General features: G+C 44.3%; 1 protein-coding gene across 2 annotated transcripts in view; it reads right to left on the bottom strand.

Annotated features, from left to right (window-relative positions):
• LOC128685601 (fibroblast growth factor receptor-like 1) overlaps window positions 1-25,000 on the bottom strand; it is a 77,707-nt gene that overhangs the window by 42,239 nt on the left and 10,468 nt on the right. Inside the window, exons 1-2 of one of the 2 annotated variants that reach the window (XM_070087738.1) lie at window positions 3,837-3,945; window positions 2,208-2,367 (exon numbers count right to left, since the gene is read on the bottom strand). In XM_070087738.1, the coding sequence (XP_069943839.1) occupies window positions 2,208-2,331 (124 nt within the window). In that variant the 5' untranslated portion in view covers window positions 2,332-2,367; window positions 3,837-3,945. Of the gene's footprint in view, window positions 1-2,207; window positions 2,368-3,836; window positions 3,946-25,000 lie in introns of those variants that run through there. The other variant, XM_070087737.1, reaches the window with a different exon arrangement.

Here is a 25,000-nt window from a genome sequence, read left to right as displayed (position 1 = left end):
GCAGGGGTCGATTCATAGCTCCTGGCCCCGCCTCTTCACTGATTGCTACTAGGTCCTCTCTCTACCTGCCCCATGAGCTCCATCATACCTCGCCTTGAAACCATGTATGGTTCCCGCCTCCACTACTTCACTTTCTAGGCTATTCCACGGCTTGACCACTCTATGACTGAAGAAATACTTCCTAACATCCCTTTGATTCATCTGAGTCTTCAACTTCCAATTGTGACCTCTTGTGTCTGTGTCCCATCTCTGGAACATCCCGTCTTTGTCCACCTCGTCTATTCCGCGCAGTATTTTATATGTCGTTATCATGTCTCCCCTGACCCTCCTGGCCTCCAGTGTCGTCAGGCCGATTTCCCTCAACCTTTCTTCGTAGGACAATCCCCGTAGCTCTGGGACTAGTCTTGTTGCAAACCTTTGCACTTTCTCTAATTTCTTGACGTGCTTGACTAGGTGTGGATTCCAAACTGGTGCTGCATACTCCAGTATGGGCCTGATGTAAATGGTATACAGAGTCTTGAACGAATCCTTACTGAGGTATCGGAACGCTATCCGTAGGTTTGCCAGGCGCCCGTATGCTGCAGCAGTTATCTGATTGATGTGCGCCTCAGGAGATATGCTCGGTGTTATACTCACCCCCAGATCTTTTTCCTTGAGTGAGGTTTGCAGACTTTGGCCCTCTAAACTATATTGTGTCTGCGGTCTTCTTTGCCCTTCCCCAATCTTCATGACTTTGCATTTGGCAGGGTTAAACTCAAGGAGCCAGTTGCTGGACCAGGCTTGTAGCCTGTCCAGGTCTCTTTGTAGTCCTGCCTGATCCTCATCCGATTTGATTCTTCTCATTAACTTCACATCGTCCGCAAACAAGGACACTTCTGAGTCTATCCCTTCCATTATGTCATTCACATATACCAAGAACAGCACAGGTCCTAGGACTGACCCCTGTGGAACCCCGCTTGTCACAGGCGCCCACTCTGACACCTCGTCACGTACCATGACTCGTTGTTGCCTCCCTGTCAGGTATTCTCTGATCCATTGCAGTGCTTTTCCTGTTATGTGTGCCTGATCCTCCAGCTTTTGCAGTAACCTCTTGTGAGGAACTGTGTCGAAGGCCTTCTTGCAGTCCAAAAAAATGCAGTCGATCCACCCCTCTCTCTCTTGTCTTACTTCTGTCACCTTGTCATAAAACTCTAGTAGGTTTGTGACACAGGATTTTCCCTCCCTGAAACCATGCTGGTTGTCAATTATACACTTGTTTCTTTCCAGGTGCTCCACCACTCTCCTCCTGATGATCTTCTCCATGACTTTGCATACTATACACGTTAGTGATACAGGTCTGTAGTTTAGTGCCTCATGTCTGTCTCCCTTTTTAAAAATTGGGACTACATTTGTGTGAGTGTGTGTGTGTGTGTGTGTGTGTGTGTGTGTGTGTGTGTGTGTGTGTGTGTGTGTGTGTGTGTGTGTGTGTGTGTGTGTGTGTGTGTGTGTGTGTGTGTGTGCCCAATAGGTAAAACTGGTTAATTAACAAGAACTTACTTAAAATTGAGTTCTTTCTAAAATTTTCTCTTATACGTTAAAGATATATTTTTTCATTTATGTTACTGTAAAAATTAATAATTTTGTACCGAAAGAACCTTAGAAAACTTACCTAACCTTATTATAACAAGCGCAATTTAATTTAGCCTAATCCAACTAAATATATTTTAGATAAGTTTACAATAATTTAATAATAAACAAACACAATGCAATATATTTTTTTTCGTTAGGTTCAGAATGATTTTTGCGAAATTATTGCATACACAAATTTTCGCTTGCTTTATTCGGCAAGAAGAGCGTTGCTATTTAAGCCAAAATAGCAGTTTTACCTATTCGGTACAACATATATATACTATATATAAAAGCATCAGCACACTGAAAACACTGGGTAGATAAATCACAGCTTAATGAAACGTGAAGGGAAGAGTGCATAGACCTTATCGTCAACGCTGAAGAAGTGTCGTGTCATTACTTTCTCGTTACCAGTAAATTTGCTTGGCAACATTAGTAAAGTATGATAGGAAGGGAGGAGGGAGACTAGATATCAGAAAGGACAGATTGAGAGAGGGAAGGATCTTGAAGGTGGATGCATGGACAGAGAAAAAGTGGATGGATTGAGTGAGAGTACCCCTTTCCCTATCCCTCTCCGTCCCAGACAATCACAAACTCACCGATAACATTGAGAGTGATGGAGAAGGTCTCCTTGCCGAAGCCGTTGACGGCGGAGCAGAGGTAGAGTCCCTGGTCTGTTACGGTGACTTCCTTGATTTTGAGTGTGCGACCCTGCAGCCTCATCCTCTCCCATCCCTCCTCTGGGATCACTTCATCACCCTGAAACACACATCAACCTGCTAATATATTCGCACTCTCCTCAACACAGACTTAAACTATCTGCAACACACTTCACTAGGTAAGTGGTTGCTAGAAATCAATTCACTTAATTGCATATTGATTAGAACAGGATAAAGCAAATTGTGAGATTTACAGAGTGGTTTCCCCTTCAAGGGAGGGTGGGGGTGGGCGGGGGTAAATGCAGGTCTCCTGAGCCAGGTAACTAGAGGCAACCTTCCCTTCTTCAGCTCAAACCTGATTACCTCCCATTCCCCAAGTGCTGTATCACCCTAATGGGTTTAGCGTTTCCCCATTAACAAAGAAAAACACCCAACGATAAACTATCAAACAAACACACACACACACACACACACACAACTTGCATGATAAAGTGCAAAACAACAGAAAATGCAAGCACGAACAAGCACACAAAAAATAAATACAATCACACCAAGGTCAAATAATTCGCAACGGTTACAAAAAAAAAGAAAACATGATTTTGCTTACAAACAAATACTTCCCTGAAAACTGCCTGAGGTTACCATAGGTTTCTCTTAATTATAAAACCCACGACTCAGACGAAAAACCTAGTTACATTAATTATTGTTCGCTCTATACACGAAGCACTAGAACGTTTTGTATATTCAGCGTATTAAGCATCTTCAGTTTCTAACGTTATACCGATATAACAAATATACACCATTAATACCAACTTGCTACTGTCGTGACCAACTCTCATTACATAAATCATAATAATAATGCAAGTAAAAAAAAATCAATTTTTCATATAACGCAAATCCACGTCCATTAAACATTCCATGTCATCAATCATGAGTGTGAGCAAATTTAGACGAAAGGGGAAATATCCCCACCATTTATACCGAAAGATATGCTGAGTTCTTAGCCAGACAAACACCTGTAGATCTACAGAGGCACCCCTCCCAAAGATGACGACCCCCTACCCCTAGGCACAAATTACAAACCCCAACCACCTATAGACAAATTAGTGGGCCAACAATTGTAAAGTGAATTAAAATAGAGGCCTGAGAAATCCCAACACTGAACACGGACTGTATTTAAGAAGAAAAATGAAGATTTTGCAAAATGAAAGAAAAAAGTTAGTGGAGATCCTAGAGATGGATTTCCGAGAGGTAAACCAGCACAGTTAGAAGGAAGGGAAAGCGTGCCTAACAAATATGAAGCTCTGAGACAAAGGTTAGGAAAAGTTCGTCAGGAAACAGGACAAGTGTCTCCCTGACGCGGGTCTTAGCCAGATGATGACCCGCCGTTGGAGCTTTTGGTTATCTGACCGACGCCTTCCGCTGGCTTACCGGTCCACCCCTTTAAAAATTATGGTCGTAGTTGTAACCATTTTTTGTTTGTTAATTCTGAAGCTAAGAGTTACAGAGACGAAAAGAAGGGCAGCGCTGGGTGAAGGACTAGTTTGTAAAATGCTTATGGTATCTTACCAAGCTTGAGATTAATCCACTGGCAGGATTAACGAGCAAAATCAGAGTGGATCACGGATTACTTGACAGACAGAACACACTAGGCGAGGGTAGCGAGTGGAATACCACAAGTTGTGATATCGGAGCCACTACTGTTTCTGGTATACATCTTAACCTAATCACCAAATCAGCGCTTGTTGAGGCTGCCTCTGCCCAGCCAATCAGTTTCTGCAGACTGCCTCTGCCCAGCCAATCAGCTCATGCTGAGGCTGCCTCAGCCCAACTAATCAAAGGCGTCGCTTCAAACAGTGACAATAAAGCGCCTTGGGTTGTGTATGTCGTAGAGGTGCAGTGGAGTGTGAAGATGATAAAGCCAGCACATAATTTGCCGCGACACAACCACTGTTCCAGCGGCCCAGCGCCTGCCCGCTGGCGCTCGGTAAATACACCTTAATCTTTATGCAGGTAAACAGCTATTACCTGTGTGCTGGCTCAGACAACGGTCGCTTTAACATATGCACTATTAATCCAGGGAAATTAGCTATATATATTTATTTGAGGGGCCAACTGTTGAACTAATTCGTAATGAAATATTATCTTATATAATTATTGAGAATGTGTTCCTTAACAACATAGCAAACATCCTGACATGCCAGGAGAATCTTCGCCGCGATCTTTGAAAACCAGCAGCCCTTTGCTATTTTTCGTGTTTTACTTCATTTTAGAAGATTCCACTTAATAGTAAAATGAAAAAAAAAACTCAAAATTGTTCACATCAAAGTATATTTAAAATTTTGGCACGACTAATATTCTCCGAAAAAAATAAATATTACCCTTTTTGCATACCGCTCATGATGTGGAATACAGGACGAGGCTTTGATGTGCTCTCCCCGGTGAGAAGGATGGACAAGCTTTGAGCTGGTTTATGGAAAGACCTAACAACAGATCCGACTTTAATACGTTCCATAAAGACTTCAAGAGACATCATCCTCGACGGGGAATCAGTGAAGGAATATTATTGAATTAGATACAAGGAGCACTGGCTGCCGGTGACATGTGTTAGTGCGCAGGAATTAACAGCTGACTGCTGTAACAATCTATGTTAATTTAAAACGAACGTTGCAGATGTACAGTAGTTTCAGGAACACCCACCGTTTCCAAAGCACAAACATATAATGTCCACAGCAATTTGCAATGTGTGTAACGGTAAAAAAAAAAAATGCCACAGCAGCTAAGCCATTGAAATGAAATCAATTAAGACACTGGCAGGAACTCTTGAGGAAGCAGCTATGGAGTCGCTTCTGAATCTAATATCATGCACATACAACAATAGTAGCGATGGACGATGCAACTGCAAGTGACTACTGGGTCGAGATGCTCAGATAACGGAGTGCTTGTCAAGGAACAACGTACCAATATTGTTTCCTACAATACTTAGTTTCAAGTTGTTTTCGGTGATCATGACAGATTATATCTATAAATTGTTGTTAATGAGAGACGAAACAATGATGTTACTGGAACTCATCACAGTTATGATGAGGAAGATAAAATGTAGACGATCCTGTTGACAATGAGTCCACTTTTCATGGTCACCAAGCATTGATTTTTTTAGAGTGACATGCCAGGCTTACTTTAAAATCCTCACAGATTCTATTGATTATAAGTGAATATAATTTATACAACCTTGGTTGAACTTATATTCATATTGCAATCAATATATTTTTTTTAAAAAATTAGTTTCGATTGTATTGGGCTCAACCATGGACCTGCTGGATGCAATATCCTCGGAGCGTTTAACTCTTGTCCAGTTCTGATGCTATATTTATGTTGTTGTAATCATAGTTAAAGAATTAAAAACTGGACAAGAGTCTAATGCTTTGTTTATTCATGCGGGAGATTTTAACCATCCAAATGATTATGAAGGTTGTATCAAGCAGGTCCATGGTTGAGCCAAACACAATCAAAACTAGCCTCATAAAAAAACAGTATTGATTGCAATGTAAGTTCAGGGTTGTATAAATTAGATTCATTTATAATGAACAGAATCTGTGAGGATTTTAGACTATGCCCGACATGTCACTTCTCAAAATATTTTTACTTGACATGTGACCTGACTGTATCTTCACTACACTCCCACGATTGGTGAGTACGGTCATATGTGGAGTCATGTGAGGTCATATGTGGGGTCATGTGTGAGGTCATATGTGGGGTCATGTGGGGTCATATGTGAGGTCATATGTGAGGTCATATCTCAGCTTTACAAGTCTTCTGTTGTCCTATTATTGTTGCTATTCCTTGATACTGTGAGAAGTCATTAAAGCACTTGGAATTTTAACTGTTTTTTCACTATGATTATTTTGCATATTGTTATATCACCTGTTTACTGTGATCTTACTGCACACACAATCCCGGGCGTCGCCTAGTAAAGCAGCTCTTAATATGCAAATGAGACAAGAATTTGCATAATAATGCGAGAGTAATATGTAGATACCTCCGTTTAGTGATGACTGACTACCCTCACACCTGCTGTGATGTCTGTGACTACCCTCACACTTGCTGTGATGTCTGTGACTACCCTCACACTTGCTGTGATGTCTGTAACTACCCTCACACTTGCTGTGATGTCTGTAACTACCCTCACACTTGCTGTGATGTCTGTAACTACCCTCACACTTGCTGTGATGACTGTGACTATCCTCACACCTACTGTGATGTCTGTGACTACCCTCACACCTGCTGTGATGTCTGTGACTACCCTCACACTTGCTGTGATGTCTGTGACTACCCTCACACTTGCTGTGATGACTGTGACTACCCTCACACCTGCTGTGATGTCTGTGACTACCCTCACACTTGCTGTGATGTCTGTGACTACCCTCACACTTGCTGTGATGTCTGCGACTACCCTCACACTTACTGTGATATCAGTCTGTGACTACCCTCACACTTGCTGTGATGTCTGTGACTACCCTCACACTTGCTGTGATGTCTGTGACTACCCTCACACTTGCTGTGATGACTGTGACTACCCTCACACCTGCTGTGATGTCTGTGACTACCCTCACACTTGCTGTGATGACTGTGACTACTCTCACACCTGCTGTGATGACTGTGACTACCCTCACACCTGCTGTGATGTCTGTGACTACCCTCACACTTGCTGTGATGACTATGACTACCATCACACCTGCTGTGATGACTGACTACCCTCACACCTGCTGTGATATCTGTGACTACCCTCACACTTGCTGTGATGACTGTGACTACCCTCACACCTGCTGTGATGTCTGCGACTACCCTCACACTTGCTGTGATGACTGACTATCCTCACACCTGGTGTGATGTCTGTGACTACCCTCACACTTGCTGTGATGACTGTGACTACCCTCACACCTGCTGTGATGTCTGTGACTACCCTAATACCCGCTGTGTTGACTGACTACCCTCACACCTACTGTGATGACTGACTACTCTCACGCCCACTGTGATGACTGACTACTCTCACGCCCACTGTGATGACTGCATACTCAGACTACTACCAATACCACTGTGAGTACTGCTGACACCTGCAGACAGCCATTCCTACCATGGTCATCACACCACCACTACCCACAACCACTATCGCAAGACACCAATACTGTCGCCTTCATTACCATCACAACCACGAGACCTACCCCCCCCTCACAACCACCACCAGCGTCTCGTGACACGTTGCCATCTCCGTCAATTTATGCCTGGCAGACCACAAAATTATTGTGTCAATAAAGTGCTTCACGTGTAAGTGAAATTTGTCACCCACATGCCATAGTTGACACAAGAGTGTGGCAGACACCTTCAATAATTAGTGTGTGTGCTAGTGGTCACCTTAGTGAACGATCCCACAACACCACACACCACCTCTTACACCCCCACCCCATCAGTGAGAATCCCTCCCACAACCCCACACATCTACACAGAGCGTGGTAACCGTGGGCTCAGCTTGCAGATGGTGATATAGTGAGATCTGCTGATGGTGAGGGTGAGTGTGGTGGTACGGTGCATGGGTACAATGTAAAGGCCTACAGAGGAACAAGGAATACTTAACATAAAATAAAGATAATGACGGATGTTTCAGAATGGCAAATGGTAACAAGTGGGGTCCCTCAAGGATAAGTACTCGTATTACTACTGTCTTTAATATATGTAAATAACCTACAACGGGGAATCGAATCCTGTTCATTATTAACCGTCGATGATGTGAAGGTAATGAGAATAGAGAAAGACCAGAGGAGAAATGACAGCAATTTACAAGATACTAGGAAGATCTGACCGGGTGGACAGGAATAGATTTTGAAATGAGAAGCACAAGGACGAGGGAGTAGAGACGGAAGATAAAAAAAACAGATCAGCCACAGAAATGTTACGAAATACTTCTTTAATCAAAATTATTACTTACTATAATCAAGGGGAAGCGCTAAACCCGTAGGATTATACAGTGCCTGTGGGGAGATGTGGAAGGTATTCAGGCTTAATAATTCAGGGAACTGGAGCACAAATACAATTCCCTAGATCAAGAGCCCCTCACCAGCATCATGGAACAGTTTGAAAAGCATAATAAAGCCAAGTACTAACTGGCCCATTTTAAGGTTGAAAGGCAGGTCCAGGAGCCGAGTCTCGACCCCAGCAAACATACCCTAGTGGCACACCACACATACACACGCTGCTCCACCCTCAACTAAGAGTGCCATTGGCAGGGGAGACAGCAATGGCCGTCAGTGTATGAAAATATGCATGAAATACGCGCTAGAGAGCGAGCCATGACGCGTGGGAGGGAGGGAGGAGTAGTATCATGGCCGCCATAACCATTCAATATGTAATCGTGTAGCAGGGAAGGACACCAGAGTGGGTGATCCTTCAGGCACACACTAGCAGGGGAGCTGGCTGTAACGTGCCATGTGTCTCCCTAACCCTCGCACGGCCTCGACAACCACCCTCAACCAAGCACAATACCTTCTCATGATGCCAACATACACGAACCCTATACGATAATCACCACACTACCCCAAACACTAAATAACATCTCCAGGAGCCTTATACCTCTCCCTTGCTCTTACGTGGGCTTGAAATTACCTTATGAAGAGAAACACTTTTCCCCCAGACATCGCAGGAATGTACTTTGGACCACCAAATGTGATTTTCCTCTCAAGCAGTTTTTACCTAAAAACTGTTTTCTCAGTTTCAAGCATCCTCCCTCTGGATGCTATCACAAATACCACTTGCAATAACACCAAAGAAGAAACATAACAAAAGAGATTTGAACCAATTTTGCGCTTGGAATCCTCTTAGAGGAAGAGCTTTAAAACAGTTTAATACGATCCAGGCGCGTGAACCGAGGCTCACAGCACCTTGCTTCTCTCACACATGAATACATTCACAGAAAACGGGAAGCACACTAAACGAAGGAACAGAGAAGTGAAGGATACTGATGATACAGATAACAGTGTACACCTGATATTGGCGACACTGTATACACATGATACAGGAAACACAGTGTACTGCTGATACAGTGTACACCTTATGATAGAGTTTGCAGTTGGTTATATAGTCTATGCAGCTGATGATACAGGAGAAACAGTGTACAGTTGATGATATTGATAACCCACTGTAAGCGCAGTGGTTGAACCACAACAAACTCGAAGTGGGAAAAACAGGAAAGTAAAGATAAGTGTATACTGAATTGATCTGTCAACTTCTGAGCTCACGAGACCAAAACAACTCACTCCTGCCATAGTTCATGAGACCAAAACAACTCACTCCTGCCATAGTACATGAGACCAAAACAACTCACTCCTGCCATAGTTCATGAGACCAAAACAACGCACTCCTGCCATAGTTCATGAGACCAAAACAACTCACTCCTGCAGTGGTTCATGAGACCAAAACAACTTACTCCTGCCATAGTTCACAAGACAAAAAAAAAGAAAACTGCCAGAGTGCAAAACGTTAATTATGCTTCTGTCTCATCTCAGCGTGATTCAAGATGGCAGGCAAATCTTACACACTTATACTTACGTTCATTTGTATGCCTAGTTTAAATTTCATGTGTTCCATACGAGGCCTTGTCTGAAACTGGTGCGCGGAGACGATGATTTCCGGTAACTTTAACAGATATAACATAATATCAAGAGGTACATTCTGAGGGGAAGAAAATCACAAGCGTTTGGATCCGCAGCCTCGAAGCACCACCCATCTGAAACAGCACCAGAAGCACCCATCACCACACAGCAGCAAGAGGCACCCATCACCACACAGCAGCAAGAGGCACCCATCACCACACAGCAGCAAGAGGCACCCATCACCACACAGCAGCAACAAAGTACAGCAAACAGCCGACAGCAACAGTGAACCATAATGTTTCAGCTAACAAACAATCATCGCCGCAAAAAACACGTTCGTCCTCCCTGCCCCTGGCGTTCACTTTGCCAAAGAAGTGAATTTGGTCCAGCACTGACTTGCAGCGCTGAAGTTCTCTGACCAATGATTTGAAGTTGCGAGAGCTCTCTCTCTCCTGCTCGGTCTTTTCCTCGTTGATGTCAGAGGAAGACAGTAAACATCCTTTATTGCAGTCTCGTAGAGGAGCGGCGTAAATATTCTCCCAGGAAGGAAGTAGGGAATAGAAGAAACAGCTGATGTCGAGGGAGGCGCCAGCAACATCGTAAACGTTCCCAGAGAACACTCGCTGCAACGCACCTTGAATATTTCCAGGAAAAATGTTTAAGCACTAGAAATTAAGAAATAATGCAAACATCTTCAAGCCAAATAAAAATCTTAGTTTATATAAAGTTTTGTTAAGATAGCAGTATTATTGCTTAGGTTTGAGGCCTATTAACTCCACGAAGGTAATTAAGATTGAAACTTACACACACACACACACACACACACACACACACACACACACACACACACATACACACACACACACACACACACACACACACACACACACACACACACACACACATACATACATACATATATATATATATATATATATATATATATATATATCTATATATATATATATATATATATATATATATATATATACATGCAGAACCACTGAAAAAATAGTGAAATTCTGTGTGTGTGTGTACTCACCTAGTTGAGGTTGCGGGGGTCGAGTCCGAGCTCCTGGCTCGGTGTGTGTGTGTGTGTGTGTAGTAGTAGTAGTAGTAGTAGTAGTAGCAGCAGTAGTAGAAGTCGTCTTGATTTCCGACGATTCCAAATGACAGTTAAGCTGGAGAATTATGTTGGAGTAGGTTTAGGGAATACTTTATTCTAGGATATCTTGTGGCAAACTGTGTGTATTGTGAAGGCTGAGTGCCGAGAATGTTGTACCAGTAACATGTGCTTGAAATGTTGTAGTAATGTTGTCGGACAAAGGGGGGCGGAAAACTAATCCTTGTGGAACACCACTTGTAACTAGTCCCCGTTCCCACTTTGTCATGCAAACTCTCTGCTGCCACGACCCACGAGAGAATTTTACCTTCAACAGCGTGTGCTGCCACTTGATCAGTCTCCTGTGTGGGAGTTTATTAAAAGTCTTACTAAAATCTAGATCAACATTATATTCTTTATCTTGGTCCACTGCCTCATATGCCTTATTAAGAGACATATTATGCAAGAATGGCGTCTTCTGAATCTGTGTTAAGACTCATCAAATTATATTCACCAAGGTGGTCCCTAACTGCACCCACTAATATTGATTTTTACTGACTGGTAATTCGACAGTAATAACCTATCAATCAGTTTTGTAGATAGGAATTAGTCTCATCTCACAAATATCAGGTTTCGATAACCGCGTGTTGTGATATATTTTAAAGCCTAATCAGTAGTTCACTAAGTTCCATCTTGCATTCTTTAAGAAGCCTTGTCTAATAACTGCCTCTAGCAACCGTGGTAGAACTTGCTTTGGATGAAAGGACACAAGTGCATCATACACTTACGGCATTTTAACACATACGTTTCTGTCGTGGGACCTTGGTCACTCCAATAGAGACGTCACTTGGTCACTCCAATAAAGACGTCAATCTTAACACATGTCACTTGGTCACTCCAATAAAGACGTCAATCTTAACACATACGTCACTTGGTCACTCCAATAAAGACGTCAATCTTAACACATACGTCACTTGGTCACTCCAATAAAGACGTCAATCTTAACACATACGTCCCTTGGTCACTCCAATAAAGACGTCACTTGGTCACTCCAATAAAGACGTCAATCTTAACACATACGTCACTTGGTCACTCCAATAAAGACGTCATCCACATTGTGGGTGTCATTATACTTTCTACTTTCATAACTTGTTTTCTTCAAGTTTATTATAATTAATAATTTTTCACATTATCAATAAACTGCCCAGAGTTAGTTTTCAATAAATCCAACCCTCTTCTAACCCTTGTTCTATATATTTTGAAGGAACCTATCGGATGCTCCATTTCACGATGTCGTTTAGTTTCTCTTATCCCTTATTAGACCTTTCGTTCAATATAAACATATTGATTCAATATGTGACCTGTAGTCTTTTGATATTCCTATAAATTCTTTTCTTCTCCTTCAACAAAAGTTTTAACCTCCTATTCATCGTTTCAGATTTTTTTGTTCGATCTGATATTGCTGTGGGGAATATATGTTCTCTGGGCAACTTGTACAATGTTTACAAGTGTCATACTGGCAGTTAGAATATGCAAGGTCCTCACTGATACAACCTCTGGTCAAGGTATCCCACTCTACACTATCCAGTTTAATCTGGTAAGCGAAAATCTGGGACCTAAACTGCATTATTCTTTTTATTGCACCTTTGTATAATATTAAAAGTTATAGATTTATGGTCACTTGTGCCAAGCTCTTCTGTGACCTCGAGATTATTTACGAGGGTCCCCTTGTCTGGTAGAACTAGATCAAGCAAGTTATTACCTCCTGGTGGCTGTGCTACTAACCACATTTTAAAAGTAAGCCTGAACAACCTCTAGAAAGTTGTGGGACTCCAGACTTGGAGTCAAAGAATTTTAGTCAACTTTACTGAAATTAAACTCTTCCAAGATTACTACATTTTCTTTCCTGGAAGCCTTAACGATTCCATTCCTTAGCTGCTGTCTAAGTTCAAAAGTCAAATTAGTCTACCCTGGCTGCTGTCTAAGTTCTGGGGTTGGTATAACACAACTAAAATCAACCATTTATGTCTTTACAGACACTTCAGACAGACATTGTCTTTACCTTCAATATTTTTATGCAGCATTTCAAGATTCTTCGGATATAGAGCGCCATCCTCTCCCCCACCTCGCTGTATCTATGTGGAACAATTTAAACCCTCGAATGTGGGAAGAAGGGCGGAGAAATGGGAGCGGGGAAGATCTGTTGCAAAGGTACATTCTCCTTCCATTCCCCTCTTCTCCCTTTCCATCTCCTCCCTGCCTCTCCCATCACTCTGCTTCTCTGGGGGTCATGTCCACCTAGAGGGGGAGCATGGAGAGTTGTGACATGACACTGCACACAAGCAATGGAATGTTTACTCAGCTGATGCACGTTCATGGTTGCACATAGCAACACCAGCAGCAGTTTAACACTTGTTGCACACAACAACAACTGTTACAGCACACCTCAACAGATCGTGGTCATCAAAAGCCTTCGGACGTTACCAAATACCTCCAGACGCCACCAAACACCATCAGACATCACCAGACACCATCAGATGTCACCAAACACCATCAGACATCAAAACATCAAAAGACACCTTCAGAAGCTACTGAAAACTAACTATAATCACATACTGCAACTTCCAGTGACCTGATCAGCTTTTCATTTTTCAACTTTAAGGTAATGTTTAAATGTACTATTTCGGGTTTGTCAGGTATCCCCTAAAACAATCGTATATTTCCCTACACTCCCATTCCTCTTCCTCCCCTTCTGCTTTACACTTCTCTTCTTCCTATCATTCTGTTCTAGAGGTTATGATGCTGGTGTTCATACGTCTTGGATATAAAATTTTATATTCCTTCTTTATCGCAGTTGTTGCATTAATAGCTTCGTGTACGTAAGAACAAGCGCTCAAAAATTACGATTATTATTCCGCCCGAGATGAACCGCCTACTAGTAGCATTCTTTTGTGCCTAGTAATATTTTATTATATATAAACTACATTACGTGTATACTGCAGAAAATAAATTATTTGTATTATTATTATTATTAATGTAAGTGGTTTAGAAAACCGACAAGTTGATGAATTAGATTAGATACTTTTGCAACATTTGAGAATCTTGATTGTTGCAACGTTTCGCCAAGAAGTAGTTTCCTCAGTCTCTACACCAGACTGGAGGAGCCACTTGTTAGCGAAACGTTTCCACAATAAAGATTCCCAAATGTTGCTAAAGTGTCTAATTCTTCATTATTGTTAATTTTTTTTTAATTCTCCTTTTCCTCTTCCTCCGCTGCCTCATTATCTCAAGACTGCCGGACGTCCAGGAGATTATTCCAGGAACAATTCAGTCGTCTTTTAGAGGTCACGATTTGTCTCAGATGTAATAAACTTAAAACCGACCCAGATAATTGCTGGGGATAATAAAGCTTACTATGAGAAAGGTATTTGTCTCCTGCGCATCTCTCTCTCTCTCTCTCTCTCTCTCTCAGTCTACCAGTATGTCCGGCTTTCTTTTTCTATTTGCAGAAAGTTTTAACGAATGATTTGGATGAAACGTGCACAAATTCTTAAGCGAGGACTTGAATTTCTGCCTACATGGAGGGTATTCCCAGGGGTCAACGCCCCCGTGGCCCAGTCCTTGACCAGGTCTTCCGGTGGATCAGGCCCTGATCAACCAGGCTGTTACTGCTGGCCGTACGTAGTCCAACGCACGAACCACAGCCAAACCATAATCACTCCTAGCACTCAGAGAGAGAGAGAGAGAGAGAGAGAGAGAGAGAGAGATAAAAGTGGATGACCATAAGAAAGGCGTATAAGTCTTGTGAGAGAGTCGTAATCTCGCCCACCAAGACTTCTCTCACTGGGTTTACACAGCTTGGTCCACCCATCACCCCCTTACCTACCTTCCTCCCTCCCTACTGCCAAGTATACACAAAAACCAATCTGGAAATGCTTCCATGTACGGAAGGTGGAGAGGGCGAGCGTGTTGGGCGCAACCTTGTCCAGAGAGGTGTTCCTGCAGGGTGACTCCAGCCTCCTAGGGAGGAAGGAAGGGGGAGGCTCAACTGATGCTCACATCAAGTTTAAAGTTTTCTGTAGTGTGTGTGTGTGTGTGTGTGTGTGTGTGTGTGTGTGTGTGTGTGTGTGTGTGTGTGTGTGTGTGTGTGTGTGTGTGTGTGTGTGTGTGTGTGCGGATGTGCCGTGACATGTTGTGTGATCTTTGGTAATAAGTTGCGGTGTGTGGTGGTGGTACAGAGTGTAAATCACTAGACTGAAATACTGGATTTCCAGCTGTTGTCGGATGTAAGAGTAATATAAGAATACTGTGTGGGTGATGTAAGAATGAGGGTAAATGTGATAATTGTGATCGAAGAAATTTCGATTTAGAAAGGGTACTGGGAAGTACTAGTTTGTCAATAGAGTTGTAGACGAGTGGAACAAACTCCCAGGTAGCGTCAATAACGTTTTAAATATAGCTTGGACGGCTACATGAGTGGGTGTGAGTTAGACCTGCCTAGCATGGACCAGTAGGCCTGCTGCTGTTTTCCTTCGTTATGTTATGCGAGGGTAATGATGATGCGGGGATGTAAGGGTGATGTGAGGGTGATTATGCTGGGTCATCCTGGTTGAAGGCTCTAAGCTGTGGTAGAAGCTTAAAACTGACATTCAGGAGCTTTATCCTCAACATGTCTTTTTGCACTCTCTTATTTACATACAAATAGTGGAACTCGGCGAAACAGCACAAGAACACACGAGAACATCTCTTCAAAATAAATAGATGCAACATTCGAACATAAAACAGCAATGCATTCGCATTGTATCACAGCAATTTTACTTAGCCTAATGTATCAAAGATAAGTCACTATACATAGCGTGACTATGTTATTGACTTACACTACGATGCAGTCTCTCCCTGCGTTCACTCCAACAATATAAATAAGGCAAGCGAGATAACTTGTCCACCCCTAGGTTCACCGTCCATATTTACAATAGCCATGGCCCCACGCAGCGCCAGTAATAGGCTGCACCACGTCGAACCTCAATTACCAACCTTATGTCCAAGATCCCGTAACAGATGACGCGCTCCGCCATTGACCTTACCTAATGAGTATAATAATTTGTGTAGGAGCGTGCAGTTGGGACTGTGGGATAAGACTTGTTGGTGTATCGCGTGATGGTTCACTATTACTGAGAGTCTGGTGAGCCAGACACACCTGCTCCTCCACCTACTGCCCCTCCTGCCTACCCACACCACACTATAAACAAAACGTTAATAACATTCCTATCACGTCAAAATTCAATCATCGGAGTCAATTTCCAGGCATAAAAACGAAAAAGAAATGCATCGATAAGGGGATCTAACCTTAAAAATTGCGATGTAAAAAATTTACGTCCCGAGAGTATTACTTTTTTTTTTACAAGGCTTCGCATAATGGTTAGCAATTTTGATCGGTAATGATATGCACAGGAAATGGTGATTGCATTTGCTTTGCCAATGACAGTAATTCGTCGCATTAAACACTGTGCCTGGAAAATCGATTCTGCAGACATTGTTGAACTTTTGCATTACGCATGTGACCTGCGGGTCCGGGAATGGGGGGATTATTACCACTAGCAAGATGACCCGAGTAAGGCTCAGATTAAGACCCAGATAACCATTAGGAGACAGGCAGAAAAAAAAGAATAAATATACATACGGAGACCAGGGTTAGCAAAGGCCAGACGCAGGCAGAGAGATAGGAATCAAGAGGGAATAGTGTAAGAAAAAAAAATATTGCGGATGGCAGCCTAGTGTCATAGACTGCTAAAATTCCAACATATTATTGAGACAACGTATGGTAAGGTAAATGATGTGTTCAGCGTCGTAAAAAAAAGCGTGAGGCACCGCAGTTGGACATGAAGCTACGAGCGTGGAAAATATAATAATGGGAGAGCAAAGTTGTAGCAACATGATGGAGGCAACTTGTGGTGTGGAAGAGTCATGTGGCGCAGAGCCATAAAATAGATTGGATAATCATTCCATGCCACGTTAAACTCTGGCCGTGAACCGGAGACTGAAAGAAATTGATTTTATTTGTGTTTAGATGAATAGGTGAGAGTGTTGTACATAATGGGTAAGATAATGCCCGAGGAGCAGGTCCTACAAAATTACTGTCATGACTCTCCTAGCGGCCGCTGACTGCTGCTGCTGTGTCAAACACTCCTCCTCACACCTTTATTGCCGGATGCGTCGACTTCTTAACTTCTGTATCAAGATATTCAGGCCTAGGGGCTTTTCTGGCAAGACATTAGGCTTTGAAACTATTTGAAGAAGAAGGTTGTGGTCCCGTCCACAGCTGATCTGACCTCACGCTATCTTACTAAACCGATCATCATCAGGCAACCTTCACAGACTATAATATTGAGCCATTACAAACACAAGAGAGGCTGACCCGTCTACTGAAGTATTATTTCTCCCTTTTTAATATATGTTTTTAACGCATCGGTAGTTTCCCCGCCAAGTCAGAGTAACCTAAAGGAGGAAACGCTGACAATCGTTCGTTCTTTGGTTATTTTAAAAAATATATAGTCATCACGATCCAATGACTAAATGAGCAGCAACATCCCGTGCAAAGTCATTTGTACTTTTAATATAGTTTATCTTAAGTCCACAGACTTCCCTTAGTTCACAGTGCAAGGTTTCCAGAGACGCCCTGCTGTCTAGCCCTTGTGGCTTAGCGCTTCTTTTTGATTATAATAATAATAATCCAGAGACGCCCGTGGTTTACTAGACCATCTGCTTCAGACTGCCTATGGTCCACATTCTGTCCGTCCTTTACTCATTGCTCGTGATTCAAAGACTGCCCTTAGTCCACAAAGTGCTCTTGCTTTCGCAATCCCCCTGGACGAGAAAGAGGAAGAGGGGAGATCCCACTTTAACACCCTCGCGGATGTCAATATTTAAACAGGAAGGCCCAAGTGGCAGTGACAAGGTGAGGTGTGTCTCCTGCCTAACCCTTCCTGCCCTACGCTCCTGCTAGCCCATTTGATTTGATAACTTTATTATGCGCCCGAACCCGTCCTGTGAGCGGCAGAAAAAAGATTACAGAAGCATATAACAGTTCGAAGTCCCTTAAGTTGTTTTGGATAATTCAGTTACTGTAGTTGTGTGATGTTCTAAAAATGAAATATTTAAAAAAATATTTAACGTTTGGGGGAAAAATATCCCCCAATTATTTTAATTATTTCACAGTCAAATGCATAAATCAGGAATGTTGTGAAAGAATTTTGTTGACAAAGTTAACATTTAAACATAAATATATATCAGCAGGTGGTGTAAACATTTGTAGACTAGTCCATGCCGTAATACTAATACTAATAATTTTATTAAACTCACTACGTATGGTTTAGAGATATAAATCTCATATAATTACAAAGATATATTATTGTTTTATGTATACAGTGGCTATCAATCAAATAGAATAAAATTAGAAAAGCCTCCCCAAAAAAGGCAGTGTTACTGAACTGTAGGTACTTTGCTCCTCTTCCATGGTGCTTCGAAACAGCCGTAAGTCAAAAGCCACTTCTCTGATAGCATTTCTTTGTTGTTTGACTAACTCGTTGGGTTTAGCAAACATTCCAGTGGCTATAATGAGACGAAACCTGGACATAACACTGTCTCCATCAATGATACTTCTGTCATTTATCTGCTTCTGTATCGATACAAACATATTACAGTCATGTTTTATGATAAGCAGTAAACTGATAAGTCAGCCACCATCCAGGAAGGTAACTACCATCCGCTCACACGAGTGTGAATCAGAAGCCTGTTAAAATATTTTGCACTCTGGCAGGAGTGCTAGTCCCTTGTTTTTTGTCTCCTGAGCGCATGTGATAGGTATATCTTACAAGTTACGGTCGGTATACACTTATTATTACTTTGGTATGTATTTTTTAGTAACTTATTCCGGTAATACTTCCTCTTCAATACATAAAGCCTCGTCTGAAGCCGGCACAAAGAGTTGATCCCGAAGCAGTTAACATATAGGTGGTTAAGAATGTTTAGGAATGACTGAGTCACATACAGTCACGGTGTCAAGCACATCTGTATACACGAGTTTCAGCACAAAGAGTATATCAAATATTGAGCTTGGAGAGTCAGGTAATTATATGCTGTCTTGTCTCGCATTAAGGACACTTCCTAATATATTGAGAGTAGTAGTTAATTTGCCAGGAAAAACCAATTAACGGAGGTTAATTGGTTTTTAAGAAAAGACTAAATGCATCACACGTGGCTGCATCACCATGCTGGGGGAAGAGCAATCAATTTGGCTTAGCAGACACATTCCTCTATTAATACTGCCTCTTTTTTTTTTTTTGGTCATTGATGGTTGATGAATTAGACACATGTACAAATTCTGCATATCTTTATTATGTCTAATTCATCATCTTGTCGGTATATAAACCACTGATATACTCACTGATGGTAGGTGGTGATGGTGGCGATGACTATGGTGGTAACTGATGGCATTCCTCACTACAGATAAGAAAGACAACACAGTGATAGTGACTATCACAAGCTGATTGACAAGTCACAAGTAAAACTCACAATGATGGTGCAAAAGCAATGTAATGATATCCATAAATAACATGAGAGGAAACTGAACAATGATAGTGAGGATCATGGCAGGTTGACAGTGACAAGCATGGCAATAATTACTGGGTTGACCTGAGGTATACCTTTCTCGGGGATAGACAGCAGACTAGTGGTCAACCATCCAGTTACTGGCCAGCTTAACATAACTGTCTAAACAAGAGACAGAAGAGGCAAGTAGCAGACAGGAGAGAGTCATAAGAACATTTACTGGAATAGCGTGGCATGACAATGTTTCCGTCTATAGAAAAAGTGGTGAGTGAATACGTTCGCTGGCTGGGTAAGTATTAATCCATATCCAGTCATATACGAGGCGTCGCACTTATCAATATTCTGAATAATATATCTATGTCAAGCTTCTTCCATTATACCGAGTCCTCAATATAAGAAAAAAAAATGTTTTTCTCACTGCACGCTACGAAATACCTTCTACCACAGTCATGAATACATAAAAATAATACATCCAGCAGGGAAAAAACATGAAAATATTGCTTTAAGAGTATTATATAAATCGCAAACAAATAATGCGACAATAATCGTAAATCCGCAAATAAAAATGGATTATTGATGTTTATTCCCAGAAGTGCGTGATGATGCGGAGACCAGGACAACACTGTCACCAGGACCAGGACAACACTGTCACCAGGACCAGGACAACACTGTCACCAGGACCAGGACAACACTGTCACCAGGACCAGGACAACACTGTCACCAGGACCAGGACAACACTGTCACCAGGACCAGGACAACACTGTCACCAGGACCAGGACAACACTGTCACCAGGACCAGGACAACACTGTCACCAGGACCAGGACAACACTGTCACCAGGACCAGGACAACACTGTCACCAGGACCAGGACAACACTGTCACCAGGACCAGGACAACACTGTCACCAGGACCAGGACAACACTGTCACCAGGACCAGGACAACACTGTCACCAGGACCAGGACAACACTGTCACCAGGACCAGGACAACACTGTCACCAGGACCAGGACAACACTGTCACCAGGACCAGGACAACACTGTCACCAGGACCAGGACAACACTGTCACCAGGACCAGGACAACACTGTCACCAGGACCAGGACAACACTGTCACCAGGACCAGGACAACACTGTCACCAGGACCAGGACAACACTCACCAGGACAACACTGTCACCAGGACAACACTGTCACCAGGACAACACTGTCACCAGGACCAGGACAATACTGTCGCCAGGACCAGGACAACACTGTCACAAGGACCAGGACAACACTGTCACCAGGACCAGGACAACAGTCACCAGGACCAGGACAACACTGTCACCAGGGCCAGGACAACACTGTCACCAGGACAACGCTGTCACCAGGACCAGGACAACACTGTCACCAGGACCAGGACAACACTGTCACCAGGACCAGGACAACACTGTCACCAGGACAACACTGTTACCAGGACGAGGACAACACTGTTACCAGGACCAGGACAACACTCACCAGGACCACCAGGACAACACTGTCACCAGGACCAGGACAACACTGTCACCAGGACCAGGACATCACTGTCACCAGGACGACAGTCACAAGAACCAGGACAACGCTGTCACCAGGACCAGGACAACACTGTCACCATGACCAGGACAACACTGTCACCAGGACCAAGACAACACTGTCACCAGGACCAGGACAACACTGTCATCAGGACCAGGACAACACTGCCACCAGGGCCAGGGCAACACTGTCACTAGGGCAACACTGTCACCAGGACCAGGACAACACTGTCACCAGGACCAGGACAACAGTCACCAGGACCAGGACAACACTGTCACCAGGACAACAATGTCACCAGGGCCAGGACAACACTGTTACCAGGACCAGGACAACATTGTCACCAGGACCAGGACAAAACTGTCACCAGGACCAGGACAACGCTGTCACCAGGACCAGGACAACATTGTCACCAGGACCAGGACAACACTGTCACCAGGACCAGGACAACACTGTTACCAGGACCAGGACAACACTGTCACCCGGACCAGGACAACACTGTTACCAGGACCAGGACAACACTGTTACCAGGACCAGGACAACACTGTTACCAGGACCAGGACAACACTCACCAGGACCAGGACAACACTGTCACCAGGACCAGGACAACACTGTCACCAGGACCAGGACAACACTGTCACCAGGACCAAGACAACACTGTCACCAGAACCAGGACAACACTGTCACCAGGACCAGGACAACACTGTCACCAGGACCAGGACGACAGTCACCAGGACCAGGACAACACTGTTACCAGGACAACACTCACCAGGACCAGGACAACAATGTCACCAGGGCCAGGACAACACTGTCACCAGGACAACACTGTCAACAGGACCAGGACAACACTGTCACCAGGACCAGGACAACACTGTCACCAGGACCAGGACAACACTGTCACCAGGACCAGGACAACACTGTCACCAGAACCAGGACAACACTGTCACCAGGACCAGGACAACACTGTTACCAGGACCAGGACAACACTCACCAGGACCAGGACAACAATGTCACCAGGGCCAGGACAACACTGTCACCAGGACCAGGACAACACTGTCACCAGGACCAGGACAACACTGTCACCAGGACGACAGTCACCAGAACCAGGACAACGCTGTCACCAGGACCAGGACAACACTGTCACCAGGACCAGGACAACACTGTCACCAGGACCAGGACAACACTGTCACCAGGACCAGGACAACACTGTCACCAGGGCCAGGGCAACGCTGTCACCAGGACCAGGACAACACTGTCACCAGGACCAGGACAACAGTCACCAGGACCAGGACAACACTGTCACAAGGGCCAGGACAACACTGTTACCAGGACCAGGACAACATTGTCACCAGGACCAGGACAAAACTGTCACCAGGACCAGGACAACGCTGTCACCAGGACAACATTGTCACCAGGACCAGGACAACACTGTCACCAGGACCAGGACAACACTGTTACCAGGACCAGGACAACACTGTCACCTGGACCAGGACAACACTTACCAGGACCAGGACAACACTGTTACCAGGACCAGGACAACACTGTTACCAGGACAACACTCACCAGGACCAGGACAACACTGTCACCAGGACCAGGACAACACTGTCACCAGGACCAGGACAACACTCACCAGGACCAAGACAACACTGTCACCAGAACCAGGACAACCCTGTCACCAGGACCAGGATAACACTGTCACCAGGACCAGGACAACATTGTCACCAGGACCAGGACAACACTGTCACCAGGACCAGGACAACACTGTCAACAGGACCAGGACAACACTCACCAGGACCAGGACAACACTGTCACCAGGACCAGGACAACACTGTCACCAGGACCAGGAGAACACTGTCATCAGGACAACGCTGTCACCAGGATCAGGACAACACTGTCACCATGACAACACTGTCACCAGGACCAGAACAACACTGTCACTAGGACCAGGACAACATTTTCACCATGACAACACTGTCACTAGGACCAGGACAACACTCACCAGAGCCAGAACAACACTGTCACCAGGACCAGAACAACAGTTACCAGGACCAGGACAACACTGCCACCAGGACCAGGACAACACTGTCACCAGGACCAGGACAACACTGTTACCATGACAACACTGTCACCAGGACCAGGACAACACTGTTACCAGGACAACACTGTTACCAGGACCAGGACAACACTGTCACCAGGACCAGGACAACACTGTCGCCAGGACCAGGACAACACTGTTACCAGGACAACACTGTCACCAGGACCAGGACAACACTGTTAACAGGACCAGGACAACACTGTTACCAGGACAACACTGTCACCAAGACAACACTGTCCCCAGGACCAGGACAATACTGTCACCAGGACCAAGGACAACACTGTACCGGGACCAGGACAACACTGTTACCAGGACCAGGACAACACTGTTACCAGGACCAGGACAACACTGTCACCAGGACCAGGACAACACTGTCGCCAGGACCAGGACAACACTGTTACCAGGACAACACTGTCACCAGGACCAGAACAACATTGTTACCAGGACCAGGACAACACTGTTACCAGGACAACACTGTTACCAGGAACAGGGCAACACTGTCACTAGGACCAGGACAACACTGTCACCAGGACCAGGACAACACTGTCACTAGGACCAGGACAACACTGTCACAAGGACAACACTGTCACCAGGACCAGGACAACAGTCAATAGGACCAGGACAACATTGTCACTAGGACCAGGACAACACTGTCGCAAGGACAACACTGTCACCAGGACCAGGACAACAGTCACCAGGACCACGACAACACTGTCACTAGGACCAGGACAACACTGTCACCAGGACCAGGACAACACTGTCACCAGGAGCAGGACAACACTGTCAACAGGACCAGGACAACACTGTCACTAGGACCAGGACAACACTGTCACCAGGACCAGGACAACACTGTCATCAGGACAACACTGTCACCAGGACCAGGACTACACTGTCACCAGGACCAGGACAACACTGTCACCAGGACCAGGACAGCACTCTCACTAGGACCAGGACAACACTCACCAGGACCAGGACAAAACTGTCACTAGGACCAGGACAACACTGTCACCAGGACCAGGAGAACACTGTCATCAGGGCAACACTGTCACCAGGATCAGGACAACACTGTCACCATGACAACACTGTCACCAGGACCAGAACAACACTGTCACTAGGACCAGGACAACATTTTCACCATGACAACACTGTCACTAGGACCAGGACAACACTGTCACCATGACAACACTGTCACCAGGACCAGGACAACACTGTCACCAGGACCAGGACAACACTGTCACCAGGACCAGGGCAACACTGTCACCAGGACCAGGACAACACTGTCACTAGGACCAGGACAGCACTGTCACCAGGACCAGGACAACACTGTCACCAGGGCCAGGAAAACATTTTTACGAAGACAGGACAGTACTGTCACAAAGACTAGGACAAGTGTCACCAAAACCAGGACAATACTGTCACTAAGACCAGGACAACACTATCACCAAGACCATTGACAACACTGTGTCATCTAGACCAGGACAACACTGTCACCAGGACCAGGGCAACACTGTCACCAGGACCAGGACAACACTGTATCACCAAGCCAAGGATAAAACTGTCACCAACACAACACGGTGTCACCAAAACCAGGACAATATGGCGCCACAGCTGAAACATGTCATCAAGACCAGGACAACACGGCGCCAGGTGAAAAAAAAAACTGCAACAGCGTGACAACACTAAGCAAGGTTTTACTGTCCCATCGCTGGTACAACGGTGCCACCGCTGGTGTTATTGGTGCTTGG

This window comes from Cherax quadricarinatus, chromosome 23 (genome assembly GCF_038502225.1).
Source record: "Cherax quadricarinatus isolate ZL_2023a chromosome 23, ASM3850222v1, whole genome shotgun sequence".
In the NCBI taxonomy this organism is placed as follows: Eukaryota; Metazoa; Arthropoda; class Malacostraca; order Decapoda; family Parastacidae; genus Cherax; species Cherax quadricarinatus.
Note: the sequence above shows the minus strand (reverse complement) of the source record. Positions and strands in the feature narration are given on the sequence as shown.